The 25642-nt window shown below is 47.9% G+C and overlaps 1 protein-coding gene across 6 annotated transcripts in view; it reads right to left on the bottom strand.

The window, feature by feature from the left end:
* Window positions 1-364: 364 nt before the first annotated feature.
* Window positions 365-25642, bottom strand: part of DAG1 (dystroglycan 1) — a 134224-nt gene continuing 108946 nt past the window's right edge. For all 6 annotated transcript variants that reach the window (XM_085625121.1, XM_085625122.1, XM_085625125.1 and 3 more), the window contains one exon: window positions 365-3224. In XM_085625121.1, the coding sequence (XP_085481247.1) occupies window positions 822-3224 (2403 nt within the window). In that variant the 3' untranslated portion in view covers window positions 365-821. The remainder of the gene's footprint in view (window positions 3225-25642) is intronic.

Genomic DNA, 25642 nt, shown 5'->3' with positions numbered 1-25642 from the left:
GGAGTCTCAAAACTGGCAAAAATTCTCCTGTAATCGTGCTGACAGTGTCAGGGCCAGAATGATCTGTAAATAGTCCAGAGCAACTCCTGCACTCTAGTAGAAGCTACTTTATACATAAACACCAAAGCCAAGCAACAGAATTGTCTTGAGTTTCCTTTGACCCACGCCCCTATAAGACTTCTATCCACAATCCCATATTTATCTACTTCGGTTTGAAACACCAACGGTGCATATTTTTAGCGAAGCTTATTACCCCATTCATCAATTCACTGAACTCCTCCGTTCCCCCGCCCCCCAATTGAAATACCTAACACATACACGTTTAGGTAAAGAGCATATTAAATGTAAAAACTTAACATTGAAATTCGTTGTCTTTTTTTTTTAATTTAAATTTTTAGGCTACCTTTTTAATGTTACGTCATGTATCTAGACACACGTGAATAGAAAAAACAGTACAGTTAGTGTTAAAGGCAAACAGCAGAGATTCAAAAGGCCACCCCCAGTGCTGTCTGCAAATTCGTCCTCTTTGCGCGATAAGTTTGTACAATCCTGCAGTCTAAGCAAGAGAAATTTGTACGATCAAATAAGAAATCAAAGGTGTTAGCGATCTCAGTGACAAAAATTCCATCAAGTATATTTTAGGGCAAGGGGTGGTGTTGAAAGTCTTCTTGCTTTGATACGATTCTGGACTTTTTGCTAGAAACAGCTGCGTCCCGACTTCTTGGCATTGATTCGCAGGCTATCAATTCATACAGACAACACTGGTGTGGAACGTGTACAGCCAGCGACCCCACCCACCCCCTCAAAAATGTGTTCAATCATTAAGGTGGCACATAAGGAGGTGGTGACCTGTATGGGGTCATGTTCTTAGGGCGAGAGCCTTTTCCCTCCATGGGTGCTGTGAAAGGTGGGGGAGGCTGATAAGGAGGAGCATTAGGGTCCTCATCCCTCAGTGGCGTATACTCTCCAAGGGTGTCTTGGTTCAAAGGGGTAGTCTCTGGTATATTCTGATTTGGATATTCAGGTGGAGGGAGGGGAGCCTTTTCTTCCTGTAGGATCAATGGCATGCTTGAAGAAGGAGGAGGTTTTGAGTCATCCAGTTCATCTGCGAATATAATGGGTACACCTTTCTTGATAAAAGTTGCCTGATCCTCAATAGTCAGCTTGCCCTTTCGCTTCTTACGATAACAAATCATAGCAATAATCCCAGCAATAAGCAAAATCGCAGCCACAACTACTGCAGGAATAACAGTGTGCAGGTACACATCATCTTCACTGCTTTTCTGTGGATCTCTATCAGCATCTAGAGTTGGGGGTGCAGCAGAGGGTATTCTTCCATCTTTTCCCACTGGAATAAACTGAACATTTTTACAGCTGCCTGTGCCAATCACAGAGATGTTTAAAGGTTTGAATTCTGGGACCATGGCATTTGTGAAAAGAGGGAGTGGATAGCCACGATCATCAGCAATCTTTCGACTCATGGCTTTAATCTGTTCCTTTGGACATGGATCTAAAGGAAGAGTATTATTTGTCCACTCGACGACAATGGATCCGCTCGTTATATTCTTCAACGTAATGCTAGTGCTGTTTCGGTCTCCAAACGCCATGGCTAACTTTTTGACTAATAAGATTTTTTTATTTATGTCATTAATCACCGACTTGTAATCTGCTTCAAATTTAGCTTTAAATTTTACAGCAGCTCTGTCAGAATTTGTATTGTTATGAACCTGAATCTCAAAAGCATCTACAGCGGTTTTACCCCCTTTGTCAGAAGCGTGCATAAAATACTCATGTTTTCTTCCAAGACTGGCATGAGGCATGCCGTACATAAGCTGGCTGGTACTATTGAACTGGACCCATGAGTTTTCTGGAAGCAACTGTTCGTCCTTCATCTTTAGTGTCAGTCTAAGTTTATCTGTAGTACCGTCTTCATAATCATAGAAGGTGTCTGAGGGAATTTTTACTTCAAAATAAGTACCCACCCAAGTGACAACTCGATCAATATGGTTTTTGAGTTCTGGGGCTTTGTTTGGTTCTAACATCTGAATAGTCCCACTTGTGCTAGTACGCACACGGCCTTGTGTTGAGGTGGTTTCCATTTTGGTAGTTGGTGCTTTGGTAGTAGTATGAGGTTTGGGTTTTGTGGTTCTTGTTTTCTTGGTAGGCTTTCTTGTTGTAGTTGTTGAGGACTCTGTTGTTGGTGGCGTGGCAGGCTTTTGAGTCGTCACTCGGGGTCGCTTAGTTGTGGGTGGTGTTGCTACAGCAGTAGGCTCTACATATCCAGGTCTGGTTGCTGTTGGGCGAATTTGACCAGGTACAGTAGTTGTTGCATCCACAACTCTAGTTGGCTGGAGTGGCCCAGGTGTTGGTGTCTGAACTACTATTCTACTTCTAATTGTGACTGTTGGCTTCACAGGCAATGGCACAGGATCTCTCACAGGAGGGGCAGTGGTTTCTGTAGGAGGTGCAATGGATGGTGATGTAGGGGTCGGAACAATCCTTGTTGGGGGTTCCTGAATAGCAGTTGTGGGTGGTCCAATAGCAGTAACAGGTGTAGGTGTTGTATTGACTTGTCTTCGAATTCTCTTGTTAGGCTGAGACTTTTTATTAGCAATATGCCAGCCAACAACAGGGACCCCTAATTGTGCAGACATGGTTCCTTTTTTAGCTGGCGATTCAACAGTCTCAATGTTAGGAACACTGTTCTGGTCCAAAGAGCAACCAAGTTTCCATGATAACAAGGCTCCATTTTCTACAACTTTCTTAGCATTACCTGGTCCAGCCATGAAGGCAGACATGTCAAAGAGTCTATTATTTACAACTGGCACCAGTTTCATGTGATTTAGTTCAACTTCTGAGAACTTCTTCATTCGATTTAAAAGATCAAACCTCTGCTTTGGTGTCATTTTTGTCAAGTCTGCATCCAGAATAACAGTCAAGATAGTCTCTGGCTCATCTACACCACATGCATATGATGTCAACTCGTTTGTGTCTTGTGTGGATGTTCTTATCGACTGCGGTTCATTGTGATCCTCAGGATGAACTTCAACAGAAAATACATCGGTTGCCTGTGGTATGAAACTTCCATTGGATAATAGCTGCATTGCAGTTACTGCGATATAATAGACTCCCTTGTCTGCATCAAGAGGAAGACCCAACAGACTGCTACTTTCTAGTTCCCAGTGTAGCCAAGAAGGTAATGTGTGTTTCCCAACTTCTGACACCTAAAATAAAGAAATAGATTTATATTAATACAACAAAACAAGCATGTGATTTTTTTTTCATATGAACAAAGAGAAAACAGTTTCCGAATTAGTTTGCTACAATACTTTCTTAAAATGCGAGAACGCACGAACAGATAAGTCAAGCTATGTGTACTGCTCTAATAAAGTACCAAGAGACAAGTGTGATTCAGTATGCATAATGAATTATTGTTAAACTGTACAATCAGTATTTCAAATAATTAGCTCCGAAGAAATTATCCCTGCGCAAAAAAGGTTGGGATCTTTTATTTCACCTTCAAAGTAACTTCATAACTTAGAGGGAAGGAAGCTGGCACCATGTTACAATGCTCTATATAGCTCTGATGGAACTCTGAAATCAACAATACCTTCATTTTCATGTGATTCTGTGTAACAATGCATAGTGTCCAACAGATATCGAAATTGTTGCTCAATTCCCATAGTTTTTACGAGTGATTGAAGGATTTGGGTTTCAGCATTTGGGTTTGACTACCTTATAGCACAAACACTGAACATTTTCTACGGGTTAACACTGCTGAAGTCCAAAATGCTAACTGCCTGTTTGCACATGCTCGTGGGCAAGGCGGCTTCCTTCAGTTAGGGCTTACAAGTAGTGTATTTCTAGTCCAACCACACAGAGTAAGGTTTGTCATGGGATTGGACTTTTGTTTTCACTACCACCACGAATTGAGACTCAGTCCTGCAGTTGTCTCACATGCAAGTGATCTTTCACCACAACGAATACACACAATACATTGATGCTATAAATGAGTGATTCAAGATGAGGTCTGACCGCAGGGAAAGCAGATCTGGCACTTGAGCACGGTATATCTTTCTTTAGCTGGCTTCTGATGTTTAGAAGAAGTAGGAGGAGGCACCTGTATAATGGGTCACAGAAGGTCCAGAAACTGGCGGAAAAAGATTTTGAATCTGGATGTCGAGTTTACTGGCCACCTTTCAGTAGGAGCCCGCTACACTTGCTTTTATGATTTGGAGGTCGTACGCTGACCCATTGCAAGATCACTGAGATTCGTGACTTGTATTGCAGCATCCTAGCAGAGGAGAAACATCATGAAGCTAGAGAAGAAAATGTAACATTAAACAGTGATGCACGGTCATCGAGGTCTTAAAACTAGAACAATGGCTTGGTGCAACTTGAGCATCCACAAGCTGAGGCATTAAGCAAGCTCAGAAATCTGATTCAGAATATCCCAAAGGTGGTCAAAGTGACCTCGAATCGCTGGAACCATGTGCCTCAATATGGAAGGTCAGCCTCCAATTTATAGAAGCTAGAAAAATATTCAGCTATTAAAGGTAGTGGATTAGTCTGTATAGAGGTCCTTGAATGCACACTACGATTGCAATGGTGCTGCTGCTTAGTCCAAGATACTGCAGGTTATTAAAATGGTTCCAAGGAAAATTAATACAAGGGATGGCCTTGTCATTTTGCTGGAGAGGGACACTGAAATGTCCAACGGGCCAGTGGCACAATGCAAGAAAGCACAGACTAGCATTAAACCAAATCTACTTTGTTGGTTTCTTAAATGAGGCTGGCTGATGAACTGGATGTCTTCCAGAATAAACGCACCATCGGACACAGAAAAGAGAAATGTTGGTTCACCTATTTACAGCTTCCTTTCAGTCTGCTTAGTTTTCGTTTCCATTTTTAAAACAGAGGGTTTGAAAAGAAAACCAGGAAATGTGTGATTTTTCATATTCAGTATAATTGAGAATTGGTTATTTAATATTAAAAGACTCGAGGGCATATTTGAGAAACATTCCCTCATCAGTGTTTTATAATGAACAAAAGTTGGCCACCAGATGGCAACTAAGCCAGGAAGTTCTATTAATCCCAAAGGAAGGCTCGTTTTTGGACAGCAAATACAATGCCATAATACATAACGCCAAAACACTTCCACAGACACCTACTCTGTAACAACGACGAGGCTCAAAATGGAGCAGTAACATTATCATAGATTATTAATCATATTAAGTATTCCACACTGGCATTGTTTCAAAGGTATAGTTCAAGTAGACTTGTGTTTCAATATTTTAAATCCCTACTTTTACGTCACTGGGGGAAAACATTGAATGGAAAAAACAGACCAGGCACACACAATCCTGTAAAGAGAACGAAAGGAAAATGCTACTTACCCAGTATGCATCTGTTCTTGGCATATAGAGCTGTAGAGTCATATGCTATGCATAGATCGCTAACTAGTGTTGGGTCCGGATGTTTGCACGTTGTTTTTGTTCGAAGAAGTCTTTCCAGTCACGAGGTGAGGCGTTTCCTCCTTTCGGTGATAGTGCGCATGGGCATCGACTCCATCCTTAGATTATTTTGCAGTTCAGGGTGATGGAGTTAGTAAGAGTAATAAAGAGAGTTGTCCTTGTATATTGTATCCAAGTAAGATGTTACTACAAACAGGTAAAGGGACCCGGGGAGGCTGGTGGGCGCATATGACTCTACAGCTCTATATGCCAAGAAAAGATGCATACTGGGTAAGTGGCAGTTTCCGTTCGAGGCATATGAGCTGTGGATCATATGCTGTGCATAGACTATATAGCACATCTCCCAGAGCGGTGGCTAACCTGTAGCTGTTGCAGTGGTCTGAAATAGTGTATGTACAACTGCCTGGCCCACACTAGCTTGCTGTCTTGCTAACACAACTACACAATAGTGTTCTGTGAATGTGTGTGGTGTAGACCATGTTGCAGCTTTGCAGATGTCATCTATGGGTATATTTCCTAAGAATGCCATAGAAGCCCCCAGTTTACGTGTAGTGTGTGCTCTAGGGGGAATTGTTAATGTGCGTTTAGCTTTAATGTAGCATATTTGAATGCACTTAACTATCCACCTTGCAATACCCGATTTTAATATTGGATTGCATTTACGTGGTGGAGTAAAAGCAAAAAAAAGTTGCTTGGTTTTCCTGAAAGGTTTTGTTCTTTCTATGTAGTATAGTAATGCTCTTTTGACATTTAAGGTGTGAAGAGCACGTTCTGCCACTGAATCTGGTTGAGGGAAGAACACAGGCAGCTCAACAGATTGGTTGATATGAAAGGCAGAAATGACTTTAGGTAAACAATTGGGGTTAGTCCAGAGAACCACTTTGTTTTGGTGTATTTGTAAAAATGGCTCTAAGGTTTGTGCCTGAAGCTCACCTACTCTTCTCAGATTATGTGATGGCTATGAGAAAGGCTACCTTCCTTCCAAGTGAGAAATTGTAGTTCACATTTGTGCAATGGCTCAAAAGGGGGACCCATAAGCCTTGTAAGAACTATGTTGAGATTCGACACTGGAGCAGGCGGAAGGTGGGGGGGGGGGGGGGGGGGGGGGGGGGAATGACTCTTCAGTCCTTCCATAAATGCATTAATAGCAGGCACTCTAAAAAGAGACAAATGCTGTCTGTTTTGTAGATATGCAGCAAGATGTAAGCGTATGGATGTGTACGCTAAATTGGAACGCTGTCGATGTAATAGATAGCAAGGAATATGCTACTTACCAGTATGCATCTGTTCTTGGCATGTAGAGCTGCAGAGTTGTACACTTAGCATAGATCGCCATCTGGTGTTGGGCCCGGATGTTTGCAGTTTGTTTTTGTTCTTTGGACAGTCTTTGGAAGTCACGAGTTCGGTGACTCCCCCTTCGGTCCGTACTGCGCATGGGCTTCGGCTCCATCCTCAGATTGTTTTTCGCCAACAGGGAAATGATGGAGCGTAGTAATAACAGTGAGAAACCCATGTGTGTTGTATCTAAATAAGATGGACTGGAACGGATACAGGTAGCCGGGGAGGCGAGTGGGCGTGTACATCTCTGCAGCTCTACATGCCAAGAACAGATGCATACTGGTAAGTAGCATATTCCGTTCGAGGCATATGAGCTGCAGATTGTACACTTAGCATAGATTATATAGCAGTACCCAACCTTAGCGGCGACCACCGGTATCCGTTGCAGTGGTTTGAAAAAGTGTCTTTAGTACAGCCTGGCCCACACTAGCTTGTTGCTTGGAATGCACGTCTACACAGTAATGTTTTGTGAAGGTGTGCGGTGTTGACCATGTGGCTGCTTTGCAGATGTCATCTAAGGGTATGTTCCCTAGAAAAGCCATAGAAGCCCCTAACTTTCTAGTAGAGTGGGCTTTAGGTGGAACAGATAATGTTCTTTTTGCCTTTTGATAGCAAATTTGTATGCACTTTACAATCCACCTAGCTATCCCTGATTTAGAGATGGGGTTGCCTTTATGTGGTGGAGAGAAGGAAACGAACAATTGTTTAGTCTTCCTGAAAGGTTGCGTTCTTTGTATGTAGTACAGCAAAGCCCTCTTAACATCAAGTGTGTGTAAGGCCCTTTCTGCAACAGACTGAGGTTGCGAGAAAAAGACAGGTAATTCCACCGATTGATTGAGATGGAAGGGGGAAATGACCTTGGGGAGAAACTTCGGATTTGTACGAAGTATGACCTTGCTGTGATGTATTTGTAGGAAGGGTTCCTGTATAGTGAACGCTTGTATTTCACCAACCCTTCTAAGGGAAGTGATAGCTACGAGGAAAGCTGTTTTCCAGGTGAGGAACTGTAGCTCACATTTATGCATTGGTTCGAAGGGTGGACCCATTAGCCGTGTAATAACTACATTTAGATTCCATACAGGGGAAGGTGGTGCCCTGGGAGGAATTACTCGTTTAAGGCCTTCCATAAAGGCTTTAATAGCGGGCACTCTGAACAGTGATAAATGCTGTCTGTTTTGTAGATAAGCAGCAATCGCTGCTAGGTGTAGGCGTATGGATGAATATGCCAGGTTACACCTGTGAAGATGGAGCAGATAGCATACGATGTGCTGTATGGATGCATCTAAAGGGTTGATTGTATTGTTACGGCAGTAAATCACAAATCTTTTCCACTTTGCGGCATAGCATGCTCTAGTGGTAGGACGTCTGGCTTCCATGATGATGTTCATGCAATCAGGGGGAAGGTTAAGGTATCCAAATTCTAAGATTTCAGGAGCCAGATCGCAAGGTTGAGCTGAGCTGGGTCCGGGTGCCTGATTTCTCCATGGTTCTGGGTTAGGAGGCATGGGGACAGGTGCAGTTTTTGATGTGGTACCACCGATAGCTGTAGTAGTGTGGTGTACCACGGCTGCCTGGGGCTACCAGAATGAGTGTGAGGGAGTGCTGCTGTAGCTTCCTTACCACTAATGGAATTAGCGGGAGAGGTGGAAAGGCGTATGCAAATCTGCCTGACCAGTTCATCCATATCGTATTGCCTTTGGACAATGGGTGTGGGTATCTGGCGGCGAAGCTTGGGCATTTTTTGTTTTCGTGGGTGGCGAAGAGGTCTATGTGAGGATGCCCCCACTGTTGGAAGAATGGGTGAAGAACTTGTGGATGCAGTTCCCATTCGTGTAGTTGTTGCGTTTGTCTGCTGAGCAGATCTGCCATGGTGTTTTGTACGCCTGGAACGTGCTGTGCCAGGAGAAAGATGTTTTGGGGAATTGCCCATCTCCATATGCTCTGGGCTAGGCGGGAGAGCTGGGGAGAGTGTGTCCCCCCCTGTTTTTGGATATAATACATTGCAGTCATGTTGTCTGTGCGAATGAGGACTGCTTTGCCCAAAATCGGTTTTTGAAAAGATTTTAGGGCTAGAAAGATCGCCAAGAGCTCCAGATGGTTGATGTGGAGCGATTTTTGCTGTGGCGTCCATAGACCTTGCATTGTGAGGTGTAAGAGGTGCGCTCCCCAGCCGGAGAGCGATGCGTCCGCTGTTAGAATCACCTGAGGAACCGGGTCCAGGAACGGCCGCCCTTTGGAAAGGTTTGTCGTGTTCCACCACTGCAGAGAGCGACGGGTGCGGCCGTCCACCAACACCAGATCCGTCAGCTGACCCTGGGCCTGGTTCCACTGTTGTGCTAGGCACTCTTGAAGTGGACGCATGTGGAGTCTTGCATGGGGCACTATGAAAATGCAAGACGCCATCATTCCTATGAGCTTCATAAACACTCTTGCTGGAAGAGAGTGTTGAGGAAGGAATGTTTTGCGCAAGGCTTGTATGCTTGCGATTCTGGCTGAATTTGGATAGGCAATACCTTTGGAGGTGTCTATAGTTGCCCCGGGATATTGCTTTGTGTGAGATGGTAAGAGGTGGGACTTTTGGTAGTTCACCGTGAAGCCTAGCTGGTGGAGTAGTTGAATGGTGCTGTTGGTATGTTGCACACATTGATCGTAGGACGTGGCTTTTATTAGCCAGTAGTCTAGATAAGGGAAGACGTGAATTTGTTGACGTCTGGCATTTGGTAAACACCCGTGGTGCGGTGGTGACCCCGAAGGGGAGAACCGTGAATTGGTAATGCTGACCGTCCACCACGAACCTGAGGTACTTCCTGTGAGAAGGCTGTATTGGAATGTGAAAGTATGCGTCCTTCAGATCCAAGGTAGTGAGAAAGTCTCCCTGACAGAGGAGCGGGAGGACTTGTTGTAGGGTGACCATGTGAAATGGTCTGAATGTATGTACGCATTTAGAGGCCAGAGGTCCAGAATGGGCCTCAGGGTCCCGTCTTTCTTTGGTATAAGGAAATACAGGGAGTAGACCCCTAGATTTTGCTGATTGACGGGGACCTGCTCTATAGCGTGTTTTTGGAGGAGGGAGAGCACCTCCTGTTTGAGCAGTGTGGAATGTTCTTGAGACATTGGACGGTGTCTTGGTGGGATATTGGGTGGGGTAGATGTTAGCTCGAGACAGTACCCTGACCGAATAATTTGGTTCACCCATTTGTCTGATGTTATGGATTCCCATGCGTGGATACATTTTTGTAGTCTGCCCCCGACCGGAGTGGGATGGTCTGGGGGGAGGGAAGGGAAGTCATTGTGTGGGCGGGGTTGTGGAACGGGTGGTGTTAGTTTTGCCCCTGCCCTTATTGTTGTTGCCTCTGTAACCACCCCTTTGGTTGCCCTTTGAAAAGGTATTTTGAGGGGGGGACTTGTAGGAGGTAGAGGCGCTATCGGTGGAGAAGCCTCTGCCTGTGCTACGAAAGGATGAGCGTCGAAAGGAGCGTTTAGGGGCCTGTGATTGGAGTGCCCCCATAGACTTTGCTGTGTCTGTGTCCTTTTTCATCTTTTCCAATGCTTCGTCCACCTTTGGCCCAAAGAGAGTTTGTTGGTCAAAAGGGTGATTTAGTATGGACGCCTGGACTTCAGGCTTGAACGCTGAGATCCTGAGCCAGGCATGACGACGAAGCAGGACACTGGTATTTATGGCTCTAGAAGCAGTGTCGGCTGCATCGAGGGCACACTTAATGGAGGTGTTTGTAATTAGTTTACCCTCCTGTATTAGGTCATGCGCCTTGCGCTTGTGTTTTTCGGGGAGGTGCTGCATAAGAGCCTCAAGCTCGTCGTAGTGTGCTCTGTCATAGCGCGCAAGTAGCGCTTGTGTATTTGCAATGCGCCACATGTTTGCAGCTTGGGAGGCGGTGCGTTTGCCAGACGCGTCTAAAAGTTTCGATTCCTTGTCTGGCGGTGGGGCTTCTCCTGAGGACTGGGAGTTAGCCCGCTTTCTAGCTGTGGACACAACTAGGGAATCTAAGGGAGCAGGGCCCTTAATGTATGCAGGGTCTGTGGGTGCCGCCTTGTACTTTTTTTCTATTCTAGGGTTGAGTACCCTGGCCCTGACAGGGTCTTTGAACACCTCTGCAGCATGCTTGGTGACACCCTTAAGCATGGGCAAAATAGACGTGGACTTGTCCTGAATGTCAAATGTGTCCAGTAGGAAGTCGTCTTCCACTGGTTCGCTATGCATGTCCACCCCATGGTGGTGTGCTGCTCTCTCCACTAAGTGGTGAAACCCTAAGGAGTCCTCTGGAGGAGACAGCCTGGATGGGTATAGGTCGTCCTGAGGTATATCAGGTATGTCAGGGTTGTGGTAGTCTTCCCATGGGTCTGGGGTCCCCGGTGGAGTGGGGTCCATTGGGGCGTCCGCCGGGTCATAATCTGGCTCCCCATAATCCGGATCTGGGGACGGGGTCAGGGAGTGATGCGGTAAGGGTGGCGGAGACCTGGGAGGGGGAGGGGGTGGAGGAGGTGGAGGAGGAGGTAGTGGGGAGGGCACTCTGAGAGGAGAAGTAGCAGAGTCCTTCCGCTTGGGCGGTGGAGGAGGAGCCGGTGTGTCAAGACGTCTTTTCTTGACAACTAAAGTCAATAGCCCAGTCTTTGGATCTTTAAATAGAGTCTTTTGCAAAGGGTCTGGTGTAAAGAGATCCAGTGGCGCCGAATCGTCCGCTGGCGCCGATGTTTTCGGAGCAGAGGGTTTCGATGGTTTCTGTGCGCCATGCTTTTTTGGAATCTCCGTTTTTTTCGGCGTCGAAGGAGTTTTCAGCGCCTGAGCGTCGGTGCCGACAGATTTGTGTTTGTGTTTTGTCGGCACCGAGAGTCCAGGCTTCGGCACCGGTGGCTTCGGAGTCGAGCTGGGTATCACTTTCTTCGGTGCCGGATGGTGTTTTTCGGCACCAGGCGTCGGCTGGCTCGAGCCCGAGCTGCCGTGAGACTTCTGAGGCTTCGACACAGGGCCCGAAGGTGGGGTGATAGAAGCTGTGTGCTTGGTTTTGCCCAGGCCTGCAGGCGAGGGTGTAACCGGAGTCTCTTTGGTTTTGGGCGCGGGGGTGGGGGGGGGGGGGGGGGGGGGGGGTACAGTACTCACGACCCGCTGCGCCGGTGTGATGTCCTCCACGTCGGAGTCGTCGGCCTCGGAAGCGCTGACGACGTCGTCCTCCTGCTCGGTGTGTAGTTGCCCCGAAGCTTCGGCGTTGTCTCCGAAGATGTCCGGTGGAGCTGCGGTCGATGAGTGTGCCATGGTGCGTCGAGCTCTTTGATCCCGGATGGTCTTTTTTGATCGAAAAGACTTACAGGCGGGGCAGTCTCTAGCCTCGTGTTCTGGGGAGAGGCAAAGGTTACACACCTGGTGGAGGTCGGTGTGGGGGAATTTAGACCCACATTTTGGGCACTTTTTGAACGGAGTCCTTTCCATCGGCCGGGACCGGAGTCGAGGAGGGCCCGAAGGCCGGTGCCGATGTACGGGATGGAGAAAAGTGCTGCTTCGAGAGATGAAGATTGATGAAGAAACTCGAAGAACGAGGATTTTCCGTCGAGGCTGGAACCGTAGAAGTTCGAAGCCGGAGCACGAAGTATCACATCCGAGCCCGATGGCGGAAAAAAACAATCTGAGGATGGAGCCGAAGCCCATGCACAGTACGGACCGAAGGAGGAGTCACCGAACTTGTGACTTCCAAAGAAATGAAATGAAAAATTATATTTATATAGCGCATAGACTACCCGGAGGCCTCGCAGCGCTTTAATTGATCACTGTGGCGGGCCGCAGGGTGAGACTAGCACGTTTTTGCAAACAGGTGGGTTTTCAAAGCTTTCCTAAAAGCCAGCCGGTTATAATTTTCTCTGAGGGCTAAGGGGAGGGAGTTCCAAAGTCTCGCAGCAGTATGGGAGAAGGAACGGCCGCCCCAACGTGCTTTGTTGATTTTAGAAGTGGTAACTAGGTGCAATGATCCCGAGCGAAGGGCTCTGGATGGAGCGTAGGGCACAACTAAGGGGGACAGGATGGCAGGGCCTGTTCGATGGAAAGATTTGTGCACAATGCACATAGCCTTAAACTGTGCTCTAGCAGCCATCGGGAGCCAGTGCAATTCTTTTAGAGCTTTCTTGGCTGACTGCCAGCGGGGGATGTTGAATAATAATCGGGCGGCGCAGTTTTGCGTGACTTGGAGCCTGTTGGTCACTGAAGCCGGGGCACCCAGATATAGCGCGTTTCCATAGTCCAGGCGGGAGAGTATCAGGGCCTGAACCATGATTCTCCTCGCCTGGAAAGGAAGCAGAGGGAGTACTTTGCGGAGCATTTTCATTAGGCCGACACACGTGGAGGCAGTTTTGGTAGCCTGGACCGAGAAGTCCAGCGCTTTATCGAGCCAGATTCCCAGACTCTTTATCTGCGGTTTGGGAAGGGGGGGGAGCACCAAGGCAGGTGGGCCAAATTGATGTCAAAATGGTCGGAGAAGGGTTACCCAATAGCATAATCTCTGTCTTCTCCCCGTTAAGTTTGAGACAGGACGATTGCATCCACTTAGCAACGGCCTCTAGACAGAGGCCCAGGGTATTGGACGGCTCCTCAGTGTGGTCCAGAGAGACCACCAACTGGGTGTCGTCCGCGTAGGTGACAATACGCACGCCAAAGGGCTGGACTATCTCCACTAGAGGTCGCATATAGACATTAAAAAGTGTGGGGCTCAGGGAGGAGCCCTGAGGAACCCCACATCTAAGTGGTTGCTTAGGGGAGACTGCTTTGCCCTCAAACACCTGGAAGAAGCGCTCGTCCAGGAAGGAGGTCAGCCACTCCAGGGCCACGCCCGACACGCCCATGCCTTTCAGACGGTGTAGCAGTGTGGCATGGTTGACAGTGTCGAACGCGGCACTGAGGTCGAGTAGTATGATGGCTGCTTTTCCTCCCCGGTCCAGCACCAATCTAGTTTCTTCCGTCACTGCTAGGAGAGCAGTTTCAGTTCCATGCTGCGGGCGGAAACCCGTCTGAGAGGCGCATAGCAGACTATTTGATTCTAAGTAGTCCACTAAGATATTATTGATGTGCCTTTCAAGCAGTTTGCTCATCCAGGGAAGTAGGGAAATGGGGCGGAAATTGGCCAAGTTGTTCTGGTCCAAGGTGGGTTTTTTCAAAAGGGCCCTAACCATCGCACATTTCCATGGTGCTGGGACGGAGTTAGAGGAGATGGAAGCATTAAGGACATCCAGAATGACAGGGCGGATGATGTCCATCACCTTATTGAGAGTTTGCGGGGGTGCTGGGTCATTGGGGGATCCCGAGATGACTTTAAGAAGCATTCGGTCTAAAGTGTCGGAATCTAGGAGGGGGAATTCATCCAGTGAGCTGGGGGCTAAGAAGTCAGAATCTGTAGTGGTGGTGTGGTCCATGTCATCACTGCCAGTAGAAAATGAAGAATAGATGGCCTGGATCTTCTGGGAGAAGAAAGTGGCTAAATTAGTGCAACGGGTTTGTGCGCCGTCAGATGACAGACGCTCGGGGGGAGGGGGAGAAATTAAAGATTTGGCTATTTTAAAAATTTCTTTGGGGGAGTTTGCAGCTAGATTGATTTTGGCTTCATAAAAATGGGCTTGCGCAGATTTTATTTGATTTTTATAGAGCTTTATTGCGGGTCTATACTCAACTTTCTTTGATTGTGAGTAATCTTGTCTCCAGGCTCTCTCTAGTTTGCGGCAAGATTGCTTCATAGTCCTGAGAGTCGGGGAGTACCAGGGGGCCACTTTGGCTCTGTTTATTAAGTGCAAAGATTCCTCTGGTAGGACTAGGTCAAGGGAACTGGAGATCCAGTTATCAAAATTGACAATGGCTGTATTGGGATTGGTCACATTTGGGGGTAGGTGTTCTATAAGAGCCAGTTTCCACTTAGAAAGTGGGAGGGAGGCCCATTTTCTTCCCCGCTGCTTATTGTGATTTTGTGAGATGGGGGGGGGGGGGGGGGGGAGCAAGTGGACCATGTAAAAGGTACTAAAAAATGATCGGTCCAGGATAGTGGTACTGGAGCCTCGACGGTTAAGCTATCTAGATTGCTGTAGATGTGATCTAGGAGATGTCCCTTAACATGCGTTGATTGAAAGCCTTTCTGAGCCAGGTCAATGGACTGAAATTTTGTTCGAAGACTATTGGCTGTTGAATCAAGTGGCTCATCTAGGTGTAAATTAAGATCGCCCAGCAGGGTGAAATTTGCCGAGGTGAGCACTAGGTTGGCGGCTAAATCCGTCATGTTAGTGATAAAGTTGTTGAGGGTGCCAGGTGGTCGATAGACTAGGATACCGGAGAAAGTAGTGGATGGGGAGAACTCAAGAGTGAAATGTAGGTTCTCACAGGCTGGCATGGGGGAGGGAGTGATGCGGCATCTAAAGTTGTCCCTATAGATAATAGCCAGCCCTCCACCTCTGCCAGTCTTGCGATCCAAATGTTTAATAGTATAGCCTTGGGGGGTGGCCCATGCTATTGCAGGATCAGTTTCTAGCTGAAGCCATGTCTCTGTTAGAAAGAGGGCGTCTGGATTGAGCTCCTCTATCAGCATGGCCAGTTCAGTATGGTGTTTGGGCAGGGAACGGCAGTTAAGAAGGAACATCCTCCATTTCTGCTTGGAGGGATTTTTCACAACATTTGGAGTAGTTATGCCCCAATCACAAGTTTTGCAGTGGGCCTTCGGGTGTAAGGGAAGGACTGAATGCAAACATAGTGGGTTGACCGAAGGACGCAATGCATATAGTGAGGAAGTGCTGTATGTGAGGAGATTTCCTACCATGATGACAGCTGGGTGCGGAGACTGGAAGTGTCTGGACGCGGACTGGCGCAGACTGGCTTCTCTTTGGCGCCTCTTCGGCACGTCTAAGGCGCTAGCGCTGCGCGTGCCGCTGCGCGGGGCGAAGGAAGTTAATATAGATTGGGCTCAGGGAACACTGGAGCGTCAACCCACTAAAATGGCCGCCAAGAAATGGCACTACCAGGAAGTAGGAGCGCTCTGTTCTCCCGCCACAACAATCAGCCCGAGAAGCTGCGGTGGACCGGGGAGTCAGTGCACAATTCAAATCACATTAGCAACAGCAGTTTGCATGTAAAAACGATTTTCTCTTTTTAAGAAAACAATTTTCTCCTTTAAAAAAAACGATTTTCTCTTTTTAAAAAAACGATTTTCTCTTTTTAAAAAAACGATTTTCTCTTTTTAAAAAAACACATTCAACAGAACAGCAAAGGTGCTATCACCTACAGCGCTGGCGCAGGAGTGATCAGTTCAGGTTTTACTCGAGCGTGTCAGCGCTGGGAGCCTAAGTAGTCAGGGCTCAGGGAACACTGGAGCGTCAACCCACTAAAATGGCCGCCAAGAAATGGCACTACCAGGAAGTAGGAGCGCTCTGTTCTCCCTCCACAACAATCAGCCCGAGTAGCTGCGGTGGACCGGGGAGTCAGTGCACAATTCAAATCACATTAGCAACAGCAGTTGCATGTAAAAACGATTTTCTCTTTTTAAGAAAACAATTTTCTCCTTTTAAAAAAACGATTTTCTCTTTTTAAAAAAACGATTTTCTCTTTTTAAAAAAAGACTGTCCAAAGAACAAAAACAAACTGCAAACATCCGGGCCCAACACCAGATGGCGATCTATGCTAAGTGTACAATCTGCAGCTCATATGCCTCGAACATTATGTTTTGGATTGAAGCATCTAGTAGACGGATTTGATTGTTGTTACAGTAAATGACAAACTGCTTCCACTTTGCTCCATAGCATGCACTTGTGGAAGGGCGCCTAGCTTCTTTGAGAATATTCATGCAGTCCGGCGGAAGATTAAGATAGCCAAACTCTAGGATTTCAGGTGCCAGATCGCAAGGTTGAGATGATTGGGATCTGGATGTCTCATCTCTCCATGGTTCTGAGGGAGAAGATTGGGATTAAGTTGTAATTTTCGGTGAGGAACCACTGATAGCTCCAACAGGGTTGTGAACCAGGGTTCACAGGCCCATGTGGGAGCAATTCGGATTAATGTCAGGGACTGCTGTCTGACCTTCCAAACCACTAATGGAATGAGTGTGAGAGGCGGAAAAGCGTAAGAAAATATCCCTGACCAATTCATCCATAGTGCATTGCCTTTGGACAATGGGTGTACATTGCTGTCATGTTGTCTGTGCGAATCAGGACAGTTTTGCCAACTATAAGTTAAAAGGCTTTCAGTGCTAGAAAAATTGCTAGCAGTTCAGGATGATTTATGTGGAATTGTTTTTGTTGCAGTCTCCACATGCCCTGAACGGTATGTTTTTGAAGATGAGCTCCCCAACCAGTGAGCGATGCATCTGCTGTTAGCACTATCTGTTGAACTGAGTCGACTAACAGCCGCCCCTTGGAAAGGTTTTGTATGTTCCACCACTGCAGAGAGCGACGGGTGCGGCAATCCACCAACACTTGATCTGATAACTGACCTTGAGCCTGGTTCCACTAACGTGCTCAGCTTTCCTGTAGGGGACACATTTGGAGTCTTGCGTAAGGAACAGTTAAAATGCAAGATGCCATAATTCCTAGCAATTGCATGAACACTCGAGCTGGTAATGTGTTGAGGCTGAAACTGCGATATTAGAGTCTACATGTTGCGGATCGTGACTGGGTTGGGACATGCTAGAGCTTTCGGAGTGTCTATTGTGGCTCCTAGATACACCTGTGTGTTGGATGGTTGTAGATGAGACTTGGTGAGGTTTACAGTGAACCCAAGGTCGTGAAGCAGTTAGACCATTTTTTCGAGCGTGGAGTAGGCAGCTCTGTTGCGAGCTGGCTTTTATTAGCCAGTCGTCTAGGTAGGGGAAGATGTGAATGTGCTGTCTTCTTAGATGAGCCGTAACTACTGCCAGACACTTGGTGAAAACCCTGGGTGCTGTAGTTACTCCGAATGGGAGAACTTTGAATTGATAATGTTGTCCATCCACCACAAACCTGAAGTATTTCCGGTGAGCAGGGTGAATGGGAATATGGAAATAGGTGTCCTTTAAGTCCAGTGTGGACAGAAGGTTGCCCATGTAGCCAACAAAGAGTTGGCCGTCCACCCGGAACTGATTGATGCGGTCCAGATAGAAAGACAGCGCCCGCTTTGGGTCCAGACAGTGGAGCCTCTCTTCCTCTTTTGAGGGATGCCGAGGCGGAAAGAAGGTGGGCAGAGTAACAGACTGTCCGATGTGAAAGGCAGTTACCACCTAAGGGAGAAAGGAAGGACGAGTCCTGAGAACAACTTTGTCCGCATGGACGGAAAGGAAAGGAGGCTTCGAAGAGAGGGCCTGGAGCTCACTCACTCGTCTAGCAGAGGTGATGGCAACCAGGAAAGCAGTCTAAAGAGTGAGAAGACGAAGGGGACATTTATGAAGTGGCTCAAAGGGAGCGCACATCAGAAAGGTCAATACAAGATTCAAATCCCACTGAGGCATTACGAAAGGGACAGGAGGAAACATGTGAGTAATGCCCTTAAAGAATCGAGAAACAACAGGGGATTTGAAAAGAGAAGGCTGATCAGGAAGCCGTAAGAAAGCAGAAATAGCTGAAAGATACCCTTTAAGGGTGCCCAGAGCAGAGCCCTGCTGGGCCAAGGAAAGAAGAAAGAGGAGAACCTCAGAAAGAGGGGCAGAAAGGGGATCCACAGCCTTTGCTGTGCACCATGCCACAAATTTGTTCCACCTGCAGGTGTACACAGATTTTGTGGAGGGACGCCTGGCTGCCAGAATAACATTACAGACTTCAGGAGGCAAGTCAAATGGCATCAACTGCCGCCGCTCAATCTCCACGCATGGAGGTGGAGGCTGGACAGGTTTGGGTGGAGGACCGTCCCCTGCTGCTGCGACAGAAGGTCCTCCTGAAGAGGCAGTCGTATCGGGGGATCGATCGACTGAGTAGCTCGGGATACCAGTATCTTCGTGCCCAATCTGGAGCCACCAAGATAACTTGGGCCCGGTTGCGCCTGATCTTCTTCAGCACTCTGGGCAGAAGTGGTATCGTCAGAAAGGCGTACAACAGACCGCAACTCCACTCGCGACGAAAGGCGTCCCCGAGCAAGTGCCGCCTTGGAAACTCCAACGCGCAGAACTGCTGACACTGCACGTTCTCTTCGTGGCGAATAGATCTAACCAAGGCTCTCCCCACTGCCGAAAGAGGCCTTGTGCCACGTCAGAGTTTAGACGCCATTCGTGATCCATCATGCACCGGCGGCTGAGTTTGTCTGCTCTGGCGTTCAGAGAGCCCGCCAGATGTTGAACCATCAGGGTGATGCCCTGATATTCCTGACAAAGGGTCCACGACCCCACCCCGCCCTGTTTGTTGCAATACCACATGGTGGTGGCGTTGTCCGTGAACACCTGCACTACACTTCCCCGGACAGAGGGAATGAATGCCTTCAGTGCAAGTCGGATCGCCCTCAGCTCCCGAAGGTTGATATGGAGCCAGGACTCCACCGGAGACCAGAGGCCTCTGATCTCCACCTCTCCCATGTGGCCCCCCCATCCCAGGAGGGACGCATCCGTCACTACTACGTGCCCCGGTTAAAGTAGGAAGAGGGATCTGCCACTGACCCAATCGCGGTCCGTGAGCCACCACTGCAACTGTCTCGCAGTGCCCTCCGAGATCAGGACATGGTCGGACAGGTTGCCACGATGCTGGGCCCACTGAAATTTCAGATCCCACTGCAGAGCCCTCATTCGCCATCTGGAGAGATGCACCAATAGGATGCAGAAGGCCATTAGACCCAGAAGCCGCAGCACCAACCTGACCGAAACCCGGGATAGAGGCCGAAAGATAGGAATCAGAGCCTGAATATCCTGGACCCGCTGTTCCGGAGGATAGGCCCGGAACTGCACCGAGTCCAGAACCGCTCCGATGAAAAGGAGCTTCTGGGAGGGACTCAGATGCGACTTCAGCACATTGATGGAGAACTCCAGCAAATGCAAGAGGTCGGCCGTAGTCTGGAGGTGGGAGACGACTGCCTGGGGCGAGCCCGCCTTCAACAACCAGTCGTCGAGATTGGGGGTTCCAGTCTTCCCCCATCTGCGCAGATGAGCTGTGACCACCGCCATCACTTTCGTGAACACCCGAGGGGCACTGGTGAGGCCGAAGGGGAGCACGGTAAACTGAAAATGCTCTTGGTCCACCGTGAACCGCAGGCAACGCCGGTGGCCCGGCAGGACGGGGATGTGGAAATAAGCGTCCTGCAAGTCCAACGCTACCATCCAGTCTCCAGGGTCTAGGGCAGCCAGAACCTGAGCTAAGGTGAGCATCTTGAACTTCTCCTTCCGGAGGAAGGTGTTGACGCTCCTGAGGCCCAAGATAGGGCGTAGGCCCCCTTTGCCCCTCTTGGGAACCAGAAAGTATGGGAATAACAACCACGACCTACTTCTGGACCAGGAACGCGCTTGATGGTCTCCTTGGACAAGAGGGCCGTAACTTCCTCCTGCAGAAGTTGCAAGTGATCCCCCGAAATTCGGTGGCACTGCGGTGGCATGGCTGGAGGGGTCGCCTCGAAGGGGAGGGAGTAGCCCCTTCGGACGATTTGCAGCACCCACCTGTCCGATGTGATGGTACGCCAGTGGAGCAGGTGATGGCAAACTCTACCTCCCACTAGCGTGGAATGGGCCTGAAAGCTCGGACTAGGAGGGCTTTGAGGCGGATGCTGCTGGGGTAGATGTGGACGGACCGGCACGTTGTCCCCCTGTACCGCCTCGGCGGAATCCACATCCGCGTGGAGGTTGGTTCTGCAGCCTGTGGCTAGGCGGACGTGAGGGGGTTCCCCTTCCTTGGTCACGAAAGGGGCGAAAAGCGGAAGTTTGCAGGTGCGGGCCGAAAGGCCCAAGGACTTGGCCGTAGCCCTGGAGTCCTTAAAGCGCTCCAGCGCACTATCCGCTTTGTCGCCAAAAAGGCGACTGCAAATCGAAGGGCATGTCCATGAGGGTGCTCTGGACATCCCCGGAAAAACTCGTGGACCGCATCAAGGCGTGGCGGCGAAGCGCCACCGTGGTGAGCATTGCCCTGCCCAGCGAGTCCGTTGTGTCCAGTCCACATCGGATTGCATGCCGTGCCACATCCCGCCCCTCGGCAAGAGCCTGGGTGAGCCATGTCCGGGAGTGGGAGTAACGGTCCAAAAGGCACGTGGTGTTGATAGACCGCAACCCCAAACTTAGGGAGGAGTACAGTTTCTTACCAAACTGTTCTAGCCTTTTGGATTCCCGATCCGGGGGAGCGGACGAGAAGGAGATCTGGGAGGTGGAGGTCTGGGAGGTAGAGGCCTGGATAACCAGGCTCTCGAACGTGGGGTGTAGGGACATAAAACTGGGGTCACCCAGTGCAGGGCGGTGGCGCCGGGCCACGTTCCGGTCCACAGGAGGAACTGTGGAGGGCTTGGACCAGGTGCCCTTCAGAACGTCAATGAATGCTTCATTGAACTGCAGCAGAGGCTCAAAGGAGCTTGCTGACAGTTGAAGCACTTCGGTGAGGAGGTTCGTCCTCACAGCCACAGCAGTAAGGACACGTAGGCAAGCGTTGATATTATGTCTGTCTTCGTTGACATACTCATTAACTCTGCATGTGTAAAATTTTTATTGGAAGTAGGAAAAAAATGAGGAGCATAATTTAAAATCTATAACCACATTTTAAAATACTAAAATACAATACGTAATGATTTTTTATCAAATGTACCTCACTTTAAAAACATTGCATTATTTATATTTGTTGTTTTAACTGTTTATATTGGACCATTACATTCATTTTGTATCATTGTAGGATTTTAATTAATCAAACAATAAATAATTACAAGTTACGAGTTACATTAAAAAGAGGTTATGCAGGAGAAGAGAAGTTCACAGCCGTACAGAGTGCCCAATTAGAGAAAATTAGGAACTTGCTTCACAACGATAAACCTTCCTAGACCTGACCTTTTGGGAGGCCACAAGATCTTGGACTGGTCAGTCAAGTGAGCAGAAAGACCAGGAATAGAAGTTGGATGGTTTTATGGCAAGGTTTTAACTGGCTCCTAAAATTCCAGTTACCAGAGGTATGTGATGAGTTCTGAAACTGGAGGAAGCTAAGAAGGGTTTTTTTCTTTCTCAGCAACAGCTAGCAAAACATATCTGAGCCCTTACAAAGATATAATTAAAGGCCGTTCAATTAAACATTTAACTTTGTTTTGGACTAATTCCTAGCTGAGGTACTACATAGAGCCAGGAGATGTATGGTAGCAGTTCAGTATAAAAAAGGCGATTGAGACTAGTCTAAAAAGGGTAAGTTACTTACCTGTAATCCTAGTTCTCTTCCAGGGGTATCCTCATCAAAGTCATAAGCACTGAATATTCCCGCCCATGTGCGGGGACCCCGGAAATAATAAAATTATATATGTAAAAAACATACATATATACAGCTCTGTATATGTATAAACATATATCATTTTTTCCAAGCAAATGCAGCTCCCATAAAAGGCTAGGCAATGTAAATATACACATCCAATAACACACATATATATATATATATATATATATATAAAGGTATAACAATACACCTAAATCTCTTTTTTTTTGTTTTTTTTTAATGAGGTAAACACTCATGAGAAAGCAAAAAATAAAGAGAACAAACTGTGGAAAAACACAGATGTACAACACATTGCCAGCCTGCAGGCTGCATTGCAATACAATACCATAGAGACTAAAAAGCCCTGTACAGGTAAAAACTGGCACCGTGCCTTTAAGGCAGCCCTGACTTCCATATCCCATCATGCCTCAGGGGTGACAGTTAGGTCAGTTGTTCTTTGCGGGACCGTAGTCCTAAACACAAAGATATATCCTTTCCATAATGAATAATACACCTCTTCTCATTTGCCTGGGGAGGTGGGTGGGTTGCTTATGACTTTGATGAGGATACCCCTGGAAGAGAACTAGGATTACAGGTAAGTAACTTACCCTTCTCTTCCAGGGGATCCTCATCAATAGTCATAAGCACTGAATAGAGTAGCAAGCTCCGCTTCCACCAGCAGGCAAATGAAACTAAGGTTGTATCACCCATGGAGAAAAAGAATCATGAAAATGATTATGTTTGGAACAGATTCCTCAAGGAGGCTTGTCCTACTTGAGTGTCTGCTCTGGAGTCCGAATCCAGACAATAATGCCTGGTAAAAGTGTGGACAGATCTCCAAGTGGCTGCCTTGCAGATCTCGGAGAGTGGGACATTATTGAGAAAAGCCGCGGTAGCCGCTTTTCCTCTTGTCGAATGCGCTTTAGGGCGCGCCCCCAATGGTTTCTGAGCCAGTTGGTAGGCCAAAGTAATACTAGAAACAATCCACCTAGCAATGGAACGTTTGGATGCAGCAAAGCCCATACGGACAATCCCATAGTTCACAAACAATTGGTCAGATTTCCTGATATTCTTAGTCCTATCTAGGTAGAATTTTAGGACCCTTCTGACATCTAGTGAATGCAACGCCCTCTCTGCCGGAGAGGAGGGGTTGGGAAAAAAGGTTGGTAAGGAGATGGCTTGGTTTACATGAAACTCCGATACCACCTTGGGTAGGAACGAAGGGTGAGTTCTCATCACCACCCTATTTAGATGAAAAACAGTGTAGGGTTCTTTAGAACAGAGGGCCTGTATCTCACTGACCCTCCGTGCTGAAGTGATGGCTATTAAAAATGCTGTCTTCCATGTGAGGTGCTGTAGGGTAGCCTTATGAATAGGCTCAAAAGGCGAACCCATGAGCTTCGACAGAACCAAGTTTAGCTCCCAGGAAGGAGAGGGAGGTCTAACAGGGGGATAGACTTTCTTGAGCCCTTGCAAGAAATCCTTCACTACCTGCACTTTAAAAAATGACTGCTGTGAAGGCGAACGCCTGTATGCTGTTATGGCTGCTAGGTGAACCTTTATGGAAGAAAATTTCAACCCTGCCCTTGCTAAATGTAGAAGATAGGGCAAAATTACATCCTCCTGGCATTTAGTGGGATCATAATGATGCTGAGCACACCATATATAAAATCTTTTCCACTTACAGAAGTAGGAGTGTCTTGTCGAAGGCCTCCTGGCTTCCTTCAGTATGGACATACACTCTTGAGGGAGGTTCAGATGGCCATACTGGAGGACTTCAGGAGCCATGCTGTTAAGCTCAGCGAGGGAAGGCTGGGATGGTAAATCTTCCCCTGCATCTTGGATAACAAGTCCGGCCTGCACGGCAGCCGCTTGTGGGGGCGGATCGACATGTGTAGGAGATCCGTGTACCACCACTGCCTCGGCCAGTCCGGTGCTATGAGTATCATCTTGGCAGATGAATTCTGTAGCTTGGTCACCACCTTGGGAATTAGTGGGAGAGGCGGAAAAGCGTACACAAATGTCATTGACCAATTGATCAAAAGGGCATTCCCTAGGGATCCTGGTCGATGGTATCTTGAGGCGAAGCCTCGGCATTTTGTGTTTAGCTCGTCCGCGAAGAGGTCCACTTGCGGGCGCCCCCATTCCCCGAAGATGTCTTCCAACACTTCGTCGTTGATTACCCAGTCCTCTGGCTCTTGAAAATGCCGACTGAGCAAGTCTGCTTGCACGTTGAGTTCTCCTGGTAGGTGCACCGCTTTCAATGAGATGTTCCTTGCTAGGATCCAGTGCCACAGGGACTGAGCTTCCAGCGAGAGCGTTCTGGATCGAGTACCCCCCTGCTTGTTCAGGTAGTACATTGTGGTGGTATTGTCCGTCTGTACTAGAATGGTACTCGTCGTTATCGCAGGTAGGAACGCTTTGAGGGCTAGGTGGACCGCCCTGAGCTCCAGCATGTTGATGTGGTACAACTGCTCGCTGCTGGACCACCGACCTTGAGTTTGCAGAGTCCCAAAATGCGCACCCCATCCCTGAAGGGATGCGTCGGTGATTAAGGTCTGAGTTGGGGGCTCTTGATGGAAGGGAATCCCCACTTGCAGATTCCTTGGCTTCAGCCACCACTTGATTGACTGTTTGGCTGCAGAGGAGAGGCAAACCTTTTCTTCCCACAGGGAGTTCCTTTGATCCCATTTGTCCTCGAGATCTTGCTGGAGAGGACGCATCCTTAGCCTGGCATTGGGCACTAGGAAGATGCAGGATGCCATGGCCCCTAGCAGAGATGAGATTTGCCTTGCCGACGACAGATTGCTGGTCATAATCTGTCTGCCTTTTAGCATAATGGATGACTGTCTTTCCTCCGAAGGAAACACTTTTCCTATTACGGAGTCTATAGTTGCACCCAGGTAGTGGATCCTCTGCGTTGGTGAAAAATTGGACTTTTTGACATTCACTCTGAGACCCAACCTGCGACATAAGTTCAGGCATAGCGACAGCTGTGTCCGCACATTCTGTGGTGATGAGCCCTTTATTAGCCAGTCGTCTAGGTAGGGATAGACGAAGACTCCTGCGCGCCTCAGAGCAGCCGCTACTACTGCCACGCATTTTGAGAATACTCGAGGAGCTGACTTCAGGCCAAATGGGAGGACTTTGAACTGATAGTGAGCGTTGCCTACCACAAACCTGAGAAATTTTCGATGATTCCTTAGGATGGGAATATGGAAATATGCATCCTGAAGGTCCAGTGAACACATCCAATCGCCCATCCGGAGAAGAGGATATATTTGGTGGAGCGCCAGCATGCGAAATTTTTCCTTTCTTATGTGCTTGTTCAGTATCCGTAGGTCTAAAATGGGTCTGAACTCCACCTTCACACTCCTCTTTTGGATGAGAAAATATCTGGAGTAAACTCCCTTTCCTCTCTGGTTTATGGGCACTTTCTCTATTGCAGATTTGAGTAGTAGCGTCGCTACCTCTTCTCTGAGCTG

This window comes from Triturus cristatus, chromosome 9 (genome assembly GCF_964204655.1).
Source record: "Triturus cristatus chromosome 9, aTriCri1.1, whole genome shotgun sequence".
Classification (NCBI taxonomy): Eukaryota; Metazoa; Chordata; class Amphibia; order Caudata; family Salamandridae; genus Triturus; species Triturus cristatus.
This window is presented reverse-complemented; position numbering and strand designations above follow the sequence as displayed.